The 11,965-nt window shown below is 55.9% G+C and overlaps 5 protein-coding genes across 5 annotated transcripts in view; 3 read left to right on the plus strand and 2 right to left on the minus strand.

Annotated features, from left to right (window-relative positions):
* Positions 1–1,452: 1,452 nt before the first annotated feature.
* POSPLADRAFT_1048123 (hypothetical protein) lies at positions 1,453–3,171 on the plus strand (the record flags this gene model as incomplete). The annotated part of the gene is made up of 9 exons (XM_024479445.1): positions 1,453–1,551; positions 1,726–1,782; positions 1,843–1,932; positions 2,001–2,045; positions 2,216–2,290; positions 2,342–2,383; positions 2,440–2,529; positions 2,816–2,944; positions 3,016–3,171. 9 exons carry the CDS (start codon positions 1,453–1,455, stop codon positions 3,169–3,171), a joined length of 783 nt encoding a protein of 260 aa, XP_024337552.1.
* A 569-nt stretch (positions 3,172–3,740) lies between these two features.
* Positions 3,741–5,335, minus strand: POSPLADRAFT_1147993 (hypothetical protein; the record flags this gene model as incomplete). Its single annotated transcript, XM_024486124.1, has 6 exons — positions 3,741–3,910; positions 3,975–4,086; positions 4,145–4,259; positions 4,353–4,790; positions 4,857–5,125; positions 5,174–5,335. The coding sequence occupies 6 exons, from the start codon at positions 5,333–5,335 to the stop codon at positions 3,741–3,743; spliced, it is 1,266 nt and encodes a 421-aa protein (XP_024337553.1).
* Positions 5,336–6,016: 681 nt separating this feature from the next.
* Positions 6,017–7,449, plus strand: POSPLADRAFT_1058927 (hypothetical protein; the record flags this gene model as incomplete). Its single annotated transcript, XM_024481102.1, has 2 exons — positions 6,017–6,553; positions 6,616–7,449. The coding sequence occupies 2 exons, from the start codon at positions 6,017–6,019 to the stop codon at positions 7,447–7,449; spliced, it is 1,371 nt and encodes a 456-aa protein (XP_024337554.1).
* A 503-nt stretch (positions 7,450–7,952) lies between these two features.
* POSPLADRAFT_1075248 (hypothetical protein) lies at positions 7,953–10,335 on the plus strand (the record flags this gene model as incomplete). Its single annotated transcript, XM_024482795.1, has 12 exons — positions 7,953–8,324; positions 8,375–8,418; positions 8,471–8,552; positions 8,612–8,682; positions 8,732–8,746; positions 8,827–9,131; positions 9,193–9,251; positions 9,308–9,347; positions 9,420–9,430; positions 9,479–9,658; positions 9,718–10,011; positions 10,070–10,335. 12 exons carry the CDS (start codon positions 7,953–7,955, stop codon positions 10,220–10,222), a joined length of 1,626 nt encoding a protein of 541 aa, XP_024337555.1. The 3' UTR covers positions 10,223–10,335.
* A 1,192-nt stretch (positions 10,336–11,527) lies between these two features.
* POSPLADRAFT_1147572 (hypothetical protein) overlaps positions 11,528–11,965 on the minus strand; it is a gene marked incomplete at both ends in the record, with an annotated part of 965 nt that continues 527 nt past the window's right edge. The window contains 2 exons of the mRNA XM_024486077.1: positions 11,528–11,596; positions 11,887–11,951. Coding sequence (XP_024337556.1) covers positions 11,528–11,596; positions 11,887–11,951 — 134 coding nt within the window. The remainder of the gene's footprint in view (positions 11,597–11,886; positions 11,952–11,965) is intronic.

An 11,965-nucleotide genomic window follows, 5' to 3' on the forward strand; every position in this document is an offset into this window, starting at 1 on the left:
CCTCCGAGTCCCAAAGCATCTGCTCATACCGCGATCCCGTCGATGACGTCGGACATCCTACCGCGAGGCGCAGAGCAAGGCACTGGTTGAAACATGCAAGAGTGGTTATGTAGTCTGTCTCATGTCAGATGCAGAAATGCACCATGAAATCAACGCTGGAGTTCCGGAATAGAAGAGGGACCTGTATTGTGTCACACCGTGTGACCAACTTGAACTCCACTTAGGTTGCGCCACCTTAAGTACACGAGTCCCCTGATCTTGAGCGAGTCTCTTACTCCGGACAATAGAACTAGTATACTGACTTATTCCTCCTCACATAAGTGTTGAAGCACGCATTCAGGAACGAGCTCGCAAGCTCGGGCGCGCGAGTAACCGGGGGCCGGAGGCCCCTATCGTAGTATATAACGACCCCGCGCGATGTACGTACCGCACGCGATTGTCCCTTACGGGCATCGCTACGCCCGTGGACAAACGCGCCCCGCACCGTTCGCACCGTTGTTCCAACACAATCGCGTCAGCCCGCTGGGGGGTTTACTACCTAGCAAGGCTCTGGGGGCAGCTTGAAGCCTGCCGCTCGCTGCGTCGCCGGATCCCGCGCGCATGCCGTCGCTGTCGACGCTCTGCTGGTCGCCGCTGCACCGCAGAATATTCCCGCCGCCGTCGCTGCCGAACCGCTTGCCTGGATGGGGCCGAAGCCATCTCGATTGAACCCGTATGATTGCTGAACCTTGACGCGGACCCTGATTGAACCTCGCCGTCGAATGTCGAACCGCCGAACCGTCGAACCACCGAATTGCTCGCCGAGAGCACCGTTGAACCGCTGTACCCGAACCGCTCGCCGAGAGCACCGTCGAACCGCTGGACCGCTCGTCGAGAGCACCGAACCTGGAGTCGAGAAGTTGATGCCGAGCCGAGGAGTTGATGAAGATTGCCGCATGTCGATGGATGCTGAGTTTGAGGGAGTGCTGAGTGCCGAGTGTCGAGAAGTGGGGAGTGCGCGCGAGCACTCGCTTGCTTCGCTCGAGGGAGTGTGTTGAAGCACGCATTCAGGAACAAGCTCGCAAGCTCGGGCGCGCGAGTAACCGGGGGCCGGAGGCCCCTATCGTAGTATATAACGACCCCGCGCGATGTACGTACCGCACGCGATTGTCCCTTACGGGCATCGCTACGCCCGTGGACAAACGCGCCCCGCACCGTTCGCACCGTTGTTCCAACAATAAGTAGCCATGCGCGCGAACACGGGTGAATCGGAGGCTAGTTTAATGCCATCACCAGCCACCGTGGTCAATGAACTGCTCGCCCAGTAGGCAGCAGAGATTGCCATGCTCCGCGCCAAACTTGAGAGCACACAGGTGTGCTCTGTTCTCACTCTAAACTTGCCCGTGCAGCTCACGCGTGCGTGGATGCAAGCGAGAGAATGAGCGTATACGTGGCGAAGAACATAATGCCACCATGAACAACATATTGGAGGCGATCAGAGACTTGAAGTTATCACCAGAGGCAACGAATCTCTATGTCGGTATCGCCGCTGCTCACATGTCCCTACTGCAGGTTTATATTCGAGCCGAGCTTAGTGCCGTGCAGGAATAGTCATCGGTGTGCAGTGTTCACATTTAGGCAGTCTCCTTTCTGACGATATTATTGTGGCCATTAATTCAGGCAGAGATCACGATCCTCAAGGTCGAATTGGCCGAGCTGAAGATGCAACATTTGGTGAGTTGTCAGGACGCAGCCTGGAGCTTTCGCACGACAGCAACAATGAAGAAAGAACAAGGCACGGAAGTGAGCGACACCTTTCCTTGACTACGTTCCGCAATCGCTGACTACTTTGTAAATAAGCAGCCTGAGCTTGAACGCGCCCTGAGCGAGCTCAGAGAACAGCTGGATGCCGAAAGAAGCGAGAAGCGAGAGCTGCAGGAAACAGTCAAGAAGGTGATTCCGTCGTTCGTGAGACACGTCGCATGCAAGACCGTACTAACAAGAGCACTTCCTATTTTCAGCTACAAACACTTGTGAATGTCCATACTGAACTAGAGGCCATCAAAGTAGGTATGCAATATTGGACCCTTTGAGCGTCGCTGATGCTGGTGGTGTCAGAGTGAGCGAGACCAACTTCGTAGGCAGCTTCAGGATGTTACTGTGATATCACCCGAAGTGCAAGTGCGCAAATTGGGGATTATGCTTTAACGAGTAGCGGCTGCTGAAGTACTGATAGAAGAGCTTCGAAGTGGATGTGCAGGAAGTGGAAGTGCGCATTCATGGCAGAGAACTTCATATGAAGCACCTCGAAGTGCGCTTTTTCTCGATTGTGCTTGCACGTCAATTAATACATAGCTCGTAGAGTGAGGGAGTACAACTCATCAAGAAGTCGTCTACCTCGGAGGTGGGTTATGGCCGACCTATTAGCTAGTCTCTCCAAGCTGGCAATTTTCCTTTTAGCCCTCTAGCTTGATGAGCCTGCTCAAGAGCGGGGCTCCTCCTTTCGACATTTTCAAGGAAATGTTTTTACCGTACGGTACATCTCTGAAGGTATTCTAAGATCTTATTTTTGTCAGCATTAACGAGCACCTTACCACTTGCTGTTACCGCATTTTCCAGTTCTCATGAGTCATTTGCATAATTATCTGGTGTGTGCTCTGGGTCTCATGCTCCACAGCCAGCACTTTACCAAAGGCATGCATCTCCTCCAATCGGTAGACTTCGTGTGGTGTCAAGCCCCGTATACCGGATATCTTTTCCAGCCAAAATGGGTCAACTCATCGCGTGGATTCGTACAATATGAGGCTGAGTGGGATCATGTAATCCATCACATCAGGGCGTGGCGGAACTCTTCCCTATGTTAACAAATGAAACTTTGAATGTCGACGTTTGGTACACCGGGTCTTATATTATCGATCAACCTGAGGAACTGAGCGCAGAAGCTTTCGAGCTTCTTTCCGAAGAGGTAAGCGATATGGTTTTGGTGAAGGACCGACTGATATCTGTGGGCGTCAGATCTAGAAGAATATTTCCGAGAAATCCTCCTCCTGGGACTTACCGCATGAGGAGACGAGGGCAATGTATCTGCGTGGCGAGTTGATTGTTCTGGCATATCCCGTGTTATGCGTTGGCTACAATGCCAACCTCAAGCGCTTAGTGAAGTCGCCGCAGACAGCGGTCTCGTCATCGTGATCTCTCCGGAGACAATATCGATGGTCATGGCGTATACTGTCAGGCCTGTCTTTGCGTAAAGGAGGTACACATGCTACCAAGACGTCAGAAATATACGTGACCCATTGCTGTTCATGCGCTTGTGATCTCGGGGCATACTTGCTATGCCCTTTGCCAGTGTCCCAACCACTACGCTGCACTGTGAGTCAGTGTGCATCAGCGATGGATCTTGCCAGACACTTGCGCAGCGGTACAGTACGCTGTAATTTTACGTTTGTGTTCCTCTCATTCGCTCGCCCCAACAGCGTCGCGCTCGCGACTCCATGTTGGCGTACGGTATGCATCTGATATTGTTTTTCATTTGGTATCGCAGCGTCCATACGAACTCTTACTGCTGTCGTCGGGTTACTGTATCTGGGATGCGATGCTGCCCTTTTGCCCGCAGAGTAGACGAGGATGATGACAGCCACCGCTTTGTTGCATCTTGCTGCGACGATGAAAAGACAGTTGTAACGACCGAATATCTGTGACAACTTAAAGGTGGGGATTCATCCAAAGGCCATCTGTGATGGCGGAGGGCCTCCGCGCCACTACCGTGGTACAACCATGATCTCGTCATGAGATTCCTGAATGGGATCCAAAGCTCTGCTTGTCCCCAGTCTGTTCGGCTCCAACCTACCATACTCCACTCTGCCTGGTTGGAACACCGATACAGGCCACGAGGTCTCCGTCGCATGCATCTGTGTGACAGGTTCGCTGTCTGCCGGCCCTCCAGCGAAACGTCAGCTCGAGAGACGCAACATGAATACGCGATGTACATGTACCTGAGTCAGACGCAGTATGCTCGTCGCGCCGCCGCCGCTGACGCCGCCTGCGCCAGTACCACAGGGACGACAGTAGCGCGAGGATGAGCAGCAGCCCGATGAACACCCCGATCTGTGCGCACATTTGTGACTTCCGTTCTAAGGCATGCGGACGGAGGGGGAAGACACACCAGAATCCCGGCGACGTTGCCCGAGACAGACGACCCCCTGCTCTCGGCCGCGATTGGCGAACCGGACACCGCTGGCGCTGTCACCACCGCAGTCGCCGTCGTAGTGCCAGACCCGCTGCCCGACGAGGACGTCGAGCTGCCCCCGGTGGTGCTAGAGTTCACTAGTCACTTTGTGTCAGCGGCTTTGCCGCGAAGACACTATACGCACCTTGTGACTGCCTCGTACACTACGAGCTCCGCCAGGTTGAAGGTGTTGCCCAGGTTCTGTACCTCGACCTGGTATGTTTGTGTCTCGTCCAGGCCCGCCGCGACATACTTCATCTGCGCGAGCGCCGTCCAACGTGACCGCGGGCTGTATTGGATGCTCGCGCTCGGCAACGTGCTAATCGCGTCGTCGCCCCCGGTGGACACCGAGACTGTGAAGAGGCCCTGCGTCCAGTCGTCGCTGCCGTAGAGCTCGAAGCTCACTGCGCCGGAGATGGAGAACGCAAGGGCACTGCCGTATGTGTATGTCGCGAGCACGGCATACGGCTGGCTCTGATTGGCGTAGAGCGTTGTCGGAGCATATGTATCGTCCGTGACAAAGAACGGGTTCGCGGAGGTGTTTGGGAACACGGCAGGGACGGTACGCGTCTGCACGCTTGTGCTGTGGGCGTATGATGTTACCGGGATATGGCGGCGGCACGACAGAAGGGCACACGCGACGACTCACCCGCTGCTGCCCAGGCCGACTGTGATCGTGGCACCGGTGATCGAGACCTCTCCTTCAACCACCACGAGGATGGCCTGGTGCAGCCCGTATGCGAGGCTCGACTGCTCGAAGAGTATGCCGTCTTGCGCGCCTTGACCCTCGACGATCGCCCCGCCATCGAGCTGCACCGTGTACGATCCCGCGGCGGCCACCCCGCGCAACCATACAGCGGTGCCTGCCCAATCGAGCAGGATATACGCGTCTTTGAGCGTCGTGACATGCGAGCTCGTCTGATCAACGTGTCAGCTCATAAAGTATGTGTCTTCGGATCTGCTCACGCCGTCGCCGAAATTACTGTCGTACGTCCATGCCGATTGTGAGCTGCGAGAGTAAGTGACGTTCCACTGGGTATCTGTCGGGCCATCACGATAAGGGAAGAAACGGAGGAAGGCAGACTGGTCGGTGAAGGAGACGTTGTACGGCGTCAGATCTGCGGACATTGGGTTCGTGGGCCAGAGCAGCGCGAGCCGGAGGGCTGAGGAGCCAAGACGAGCTGCATATCAGTAAATTGGCGTTTGGATGGGAGCGAGCGTCCGAACCAGAGCGGCCGTCGCGATCAGTACACACGCACACAAAGAGGACAAGAGACTGCTACGAGAAGAGCATGCGAGGGCACAAGGCGATGCGGGCAGCGCATGTCCAGGGCCCGACGAACAACATCATATAATTACAACCCATCAACCAGCGGCTCTTGCTCTTTGATCGTCCCTTGATCCCCCGCCCAGCGTCGATAGCATAAGCATTATACCGACCTTATAGATACATCAACGCGTACATTATGGGCGCTAATATGCGAAATGCACTTCTCCACTCAACGTTCAGAGTCCATGTCGCAACATTCCGTCATACCGAATGTTGATCATGTCTTTTTGAAGTAGGAATGACGCAGCGGGTACTACGCACTCTCCTTGTATGGGTGTTTGTCGTGCCAGTGATCGACGGGTAGATTCAATGTTCTGCCCGATCGACTACTCTCTTTCATTGCGTTTCCGACCACTGGTCTCTAATCCTCGAGCTCAGCCCGTGTCAGCCTGGAGACGGCCTAGGTCCTCGGTCGATCTGCAGAAACGCGATATGGCACCGCACTCGCTCTGTCTACCTAACCTCCATCCATTCGCATCATGTCGCAGCCTGCGCCCCCGCCCGCGTCCTCAATCACCTCGAGAGAGTTCAGACCCGCAGGCGGCTTCTCACTGGCGTATGCGATGCACTGGCCTGCGTGTCCAAGTCTGTCCGACGTCAGGGCCGCGCGCACTTCTCACTCGCTCAAGCCTCAAGAGGACACGGAGAATGCCAAGCGAGGGAATGGGCCCGCGCGAGATGGTGAGGCCAAAATAATGCCCTCAGGTGACACTCTTGCACGCGTTCGTGCACTCACAGTCGATCCCGGCGCGCCTCCGGGTACATCTGGCTTTCAAGACCGCGACGGCGAGCTGGTGACGACAACACGCGCAGCCGATGACGACCTCTTTGCGATCGACGACGAAGCGTCCACGTCTCCCGCAGTCGGCATCACCATCTCACCGTGGCTCAAGTCCCCGCCACAGCCGGGTGCGACAATGCCAACGCTCGAGTCCTGCCATCCTGGGTGCAGCCCGACGCGCGTGCGCCTCGCGCGGGGCGCCGCACCTACCTGGATATGCCGCAACCCTGAGCCGGTGAGTACGCGCTGTCCTGCCTCTCCAGCATGGAAACTCGACTGATCGGCGGCGGCATACAGCTGCAGACCGTCCGCAAGGTCAACATCCGCAAGCGTGGCAGCACGCCGTACCAGATGAAGCTCCCTGGTATGAGCGTGCGCGCAAAGGTCCGCGATGGCTCCGTCGTTGCCATCCAGCACGTCCTGCCCACGTGTTCCCACACGCCCGCACGCCCTCCGCCCTTGCCAGTCCTTGCGGCTGCTTCTCCGCGCCTGCATTCCGCACTCAACCCCGCCGCGCACTCGTATGTCTTCCAACCACGGGTCATCGTGGGCTCCCGTGGACGCCCTGGCGGCACAGGGGTCCGCCCGCCTCCCCTCCCGGCTGCGCGCTCCGACGAGGCGCTGCACGAGTGGGCGCGCACACATCGCGTTGGCCCCTTCCACGTCCTACGCCTTCGCCAGGGCGCCGCGCTCGCGCACCACCGCGCACACATGCAATGGACCGCAGCACCCAATGCGACCCCAAGGCCGACGCCGGTGGCCATGGCCGTGCCTCTATCGACGCTCGTCCAGGGACGCACGCGTGTCTTGCTACGAAGCCAGCCCCACACGCCGTGCGTGGTGGTGTCTGCGTCGACACCGGCCGTTGCGCAGGAGCCGGGGGAGGATGCAACGCCATCGGAAGCGGAGACAGGCACGGCGCTCGGTGCATCGCGCTCATGGGACGAGCTCCTCGAGGACCTGCTGGACGCGACTGCGGAATTCAGGCGTGCGCTGGCTGCTGGATCGCCAATTCTGGGTAGTTGGCAGCGTGACCCTGCGCATGCGGGAGATTCGGAGCCGGCGCATAGGTTGAATTGGGCGGTCTGGGAGCAACGCGTACTCCTGCCGGCGGTGCAGCTGCGCAAGTGACAAACTTGTCGTCGACCGCTCCATCACGCACGTCGTATTTGACGTTGACGTAGCCGCCTATCCGGCGATGGTGGGGACAACGTGAGAGGAATGTATGTGGTGGTCAGATATCTGTGTATCCTTCCTCCTTGGGACTTGTGTGGTTTTATAGGTTCCTCGCGGCGAGTTTGTTGTGCAGTTAGATGCTGCAATGTTCTTTTGGTCCATGAAGGCTTCTGCACACGTTGTACCATCGCAATTGAGTTCGAACAGACTTACGGATTGGGTTTAGCTCCTTCCACCAGATATGGTTTGCGCAAATGCATGCGAGTCAATCTCTTTGGTGGTCAGAGTAAGTCTGTGTGACTCAGCGGGTTATTTGAATGTCCGCGACGACTGTGGAGAGAAATGACAAGCCGTGTCGTTCACGCGGCCCACTGGCATGAAGCTCTCACATTCAAGTTGGACGTCTTGTTTATAAGTGCTGTGAGGATAGTGTCAGCTTCACAATACCACTTGACAACATGGACTGGTCCACTTACAACGCGGCTCTCCCCACTGTCGGCGTCGTCAATGCGCTGGGTGCGCTCATAGGACTCTGGGTTGTGTACGCCATCGCGCAGCATATGCGCCGTCGTGCGCATTGTACGCCCCTCGCCAGCCCCCCAAATCCGAGCTTCCTCTTCGGCATTGGACGCTCTCTATTCAAACATCCTGACCCAGCCGCCGTCTACGAACAATGGGCGGAGAAGTATGGCTCTGTCTTCCGCATCCCGGCGACCCTGGGCTACTCGCGTGTCGTCTTGTGTGATCCCAAGGCGATTCAGCATTTCTACTCGCACGAGACGTTTTTGTACCAGCAGACGACGCTCACGAAGCAATCTATCGAGAGCCTGGTGCGTATCCTCACCTGTCTGCTTGTAGGACGTGGACGAGCCTGCTGCAGGTCGGGAGGGGTGTGCTGTGGGCGGAAGGGGAAAGCCACAAGAGGTGATATTCGTCTCATTTCTGTCGGTGATTTGCTGACAGCTCTGCCAAACAGACAACGGAAAGCGCTTACGCCAGCCTTCAGCAACGCCGCCATCCGAAGGTTGACTTACATTTTCTTCGACTCCGCCTATAAAGTAGGCGCATATTTCCAGATCTCGAGAACTGCATCCTCCCTGACGCTCCATGCTTGTAGATCAAGACGGCTTGGGACAGCATCATCGCAGCTGAAGGAGATGATTCCGCCATTATCGAGGTGCAGGCTTGGTAAGTGTAGGCATATTTTTTGCGCGAACTCCAAGCTAAATGTGCGCAGGATGAACCATGTATCGTGCGTCTTTCTTCAAAGTGTCGCTGGATTGACCTCGTTGCTCCAGTGGATGACGCTAATAAACGTTCCTTGACGTGCAGATTAGACTCCATCGGCATCGCCGGCTTCTCGCACGACTTTGGCACCCTTCATGGCAAACACTCGACTGTTGCCGAAACCTTCGATTCATTTAGCTCGCTCAAGCCGACACTCATCGGGGTGGCTGTGTTCATCGTCGGTCTCGCGTTCCCCAGGGTCATGATGCGGATCCCGACTGCATTTCGCATGCTCGTGAAGCAGCTGAACGCGAGCATGTCCGAGGTTGCGGACGACCTGCTCGCCAATACGCGCAAGGAGAGCGAGGGCGAGGACAAGGCGGAGGACAAGTCGATCATTGGGCTGCTCGGTACGTGCCACGTTCGAGCTCGGTGTGCTGGACGTTATGCTGAGCAGGCTGTGTCTGCCAGTGAAAGCCGAGAGCAATCAGTCTGACTTGCACATGTCGCAAGACGAGGTCATGGCACAAGTCTGTGTTTCTCACTGATTTTATCGGGTCAGTGCTGATGGGCATGCATTCTACAGATGAAAGTTCTAATCCTGGCGGGCTACGAAACGACATCCAGTAGGTCCCTCTCGAAAATCGGACATGAGCGCGCTCGCGAATTGAACATTAATATTTGAATCTGAATCCCAGTCAGCTTGACGGTATGTTATTGAGTATACAATGTTCGCCTCTGTTAATGATGCTTTCAGTGGTGCCTTGTTGAGCTATGCAAAAAGCCGGAGATCCAGGCGAAGTTGCGTAGCGAGCTCTCGCAGATTTCCAGCGGAGACCCGACCTGGGACCAGCTCACGAACGGGTTCCCGTACCTTGATGCCGTCGTGCACGAGACACTACGGCTGCACCCTCCTCTTGGCGAGACAACCCGCATAGTACGCACTCGTGTATCTGACATGTGCTGTACTAAACGGACTGTGCCCACCGCTACCAGGCAACTGAAGATGCCATTATTCCACTCTCGACTCCCTTGAAGACACCCACAGGTACCGTCGTCGATAACGTCTCGATCGCGAAGGGTGATATTGTCACGGTTCCGATCCACCTCATGAACTCCTGGCCGGAAATCTGGGGGCCGGATGCAAGGGAGTTCAACCCCGAGCGCTGGCTGGCAGAGGATGGTGTGCCGAAAAAGGCACAGGAGCTCCAGGGGCACAGGCACCTGCTGACGTTTGTCGATGGACCGCGAATCTGCCTCGGGCGCGGGTTCGCGTTGGCTGAGTTCAAGGTGCGTGTGTATCGGTGCGCTTGCAGAACACTTGCTGACTGTTGAGGGCGGCGTGTAGGCTGTGCTGAGCGTGCTCATACGGAACTACACATTTGAATTCAGGGACGGGCCAGACACGCAGATCGAACGCGTGCGAGGTATTCTGCCGCGCCCTGGAGTTGCTGGCGAGAAAGGGGCCAAGATTCCGCTGCGCGTGCGAAGGCTGGAATGAGCGTGAGCGGTGGCATGAAGATGTGCTTTTATTGTATAGTGGGACTTCAGCGTTGACATGTATCATGTATTATTGTGGCCATGCAGCGGGAAAAGGGGCTGCGTGCTTTTGGACTCAATGCGTGAATCACTTGCCACGATCGACCACCGTAAACGCAAATGCCGCATCGTGTTAGATCTTTCCCAAGTTCGGCGGGCTCGTAAGTATAAGCCCAGTGCATCCTCGCCCTCGCGTTCCTGCTTGATTTCGACCTTGCGTTCTTAGGCTTCCTCGTTGGCTTCTCCTGTGAGCTTGTGCAACTGCTCGCACTCAGAAACTTTCGGCTGCAGAGGCAGGATGACAGTCGTTCTCTTGCGCGCTGGACTGTATGCAGATGACCCCAAGGCTTAGGAAGTAAAAGATGCATTGACGCGAGAACAGGACAGTGGACAGCGAGACGAGAGAACATGCAACAAAGTTTAACAGCGCTGTAGTCCGCGCCCGAGACTTGGGTATTACCGGGATGCATGCTTTCAAAACGATACTGCAGGAGACAACGTTATATGCAACGAACAGAGAAGGTGGTAAGTCAGCGTACCATGAGCAAGCGAAGTCCCCGCACAACCAGCTCAAGGGTTAGGTTAGGTTAGGTTAGGCGGTTTAGTGTCGACCTGCCTTGCTGAAGGCTTGAAGGCTGACTCGGATGACTTGGGTGGAATGCCGTCCACCCCCAAGTTTCGCCCGTATTTATGGGCTCTTCAGATCCGCTTGGTCAGCTGAGTCGCACGTCGCGAGGAACGAGCGACCGGGGCGCAGTAGGACGCCTGAGTAAGCAAGGACTCGACTGAGAAAGAACTTGCCATGAGACTTGTAGAATGAAACGCCCCTCATTGGTGGGACGTTATGCTGATTGCTAAGAGGCCCGGCATAGGCCCGTGTTTGTAAGCGAATATCAGCAAAGATGACTCAACCTGTTAGTAACAGAGTTTAAAGAAGCTTGGCCACCTTCCGCGAACAGACCGAAGTCCGCCCGAGAAGCATACCATGCGGACATCCCGAAGGCACCGTCCGTTTCCACTTCTATCAAACCTTCGAGAATAATCCGAACTTCTTGCGAAAGAAGACTTCTATGATCCGTGATCGGATCAAAGAACTCGGACCCGTCTAGACCGTGTCAGGTGACCATGACGTCATATCACGAGATCTACTACGTCATGACCATAAGCTAGGGTTAGGGTCTGTTAGGTTAATGGGACTGGGTAGGGAAGACTAGGTTAATGGGACTGGGTAGGGAAGACTAGGTAGGGGATTCCACTAGGGAAAACCCTAGGGAAGGCCGTAGGAAAGGCCATAGGGAAGGCCGTAGGGAAGGCCATAGAAAAGGTGTAGGAAAGGCTGTAGGAGAAATCATAAGAAAGGCTGTAGGAAAGGTGTAGGAAAGGCCGTAGCAAAGGCCGCAGGGAAAGCCGTAGGGAGAGTGTACAAAGAGCGAGTGTAGGGAAGACACAGAAAGAGGTGCAAGAAAGAGGGCAAGAAAAGGCCTAGGGGCCGTGCATGTACGTCCCGGACGCATAATGCCAGACTATGGATGGAAAGAGTCGGAGGCGGCTTTCTAACAAGTGTCGTTCGTGAGGGCATGCTTCCCGGACGCACACATTCTGCACTGGCCACTACTCTCAACTTACATGAGCCTTGCCCATGAGGGTGTGCTTCCTGGACGCACACATTCTGGACTGGCCACAATTGTTGACTTACATGAGCCTT

This window comes from Postia placenta, assembly GCF_002117355.1.
Source record: "Postia placenta MAD-698-R-SB12 unplaced genomic scaffold POSPLAscaffold_10, whole genome shotgun sequence".
In the NCBI taxonomy this organism is placed as follows: Eukaryota; Fungi; Basidiomycota; class Agaricomycetes; order Polyporales; family Adustoporiaceae; genus Rhodonia; species Rhodonia placenta.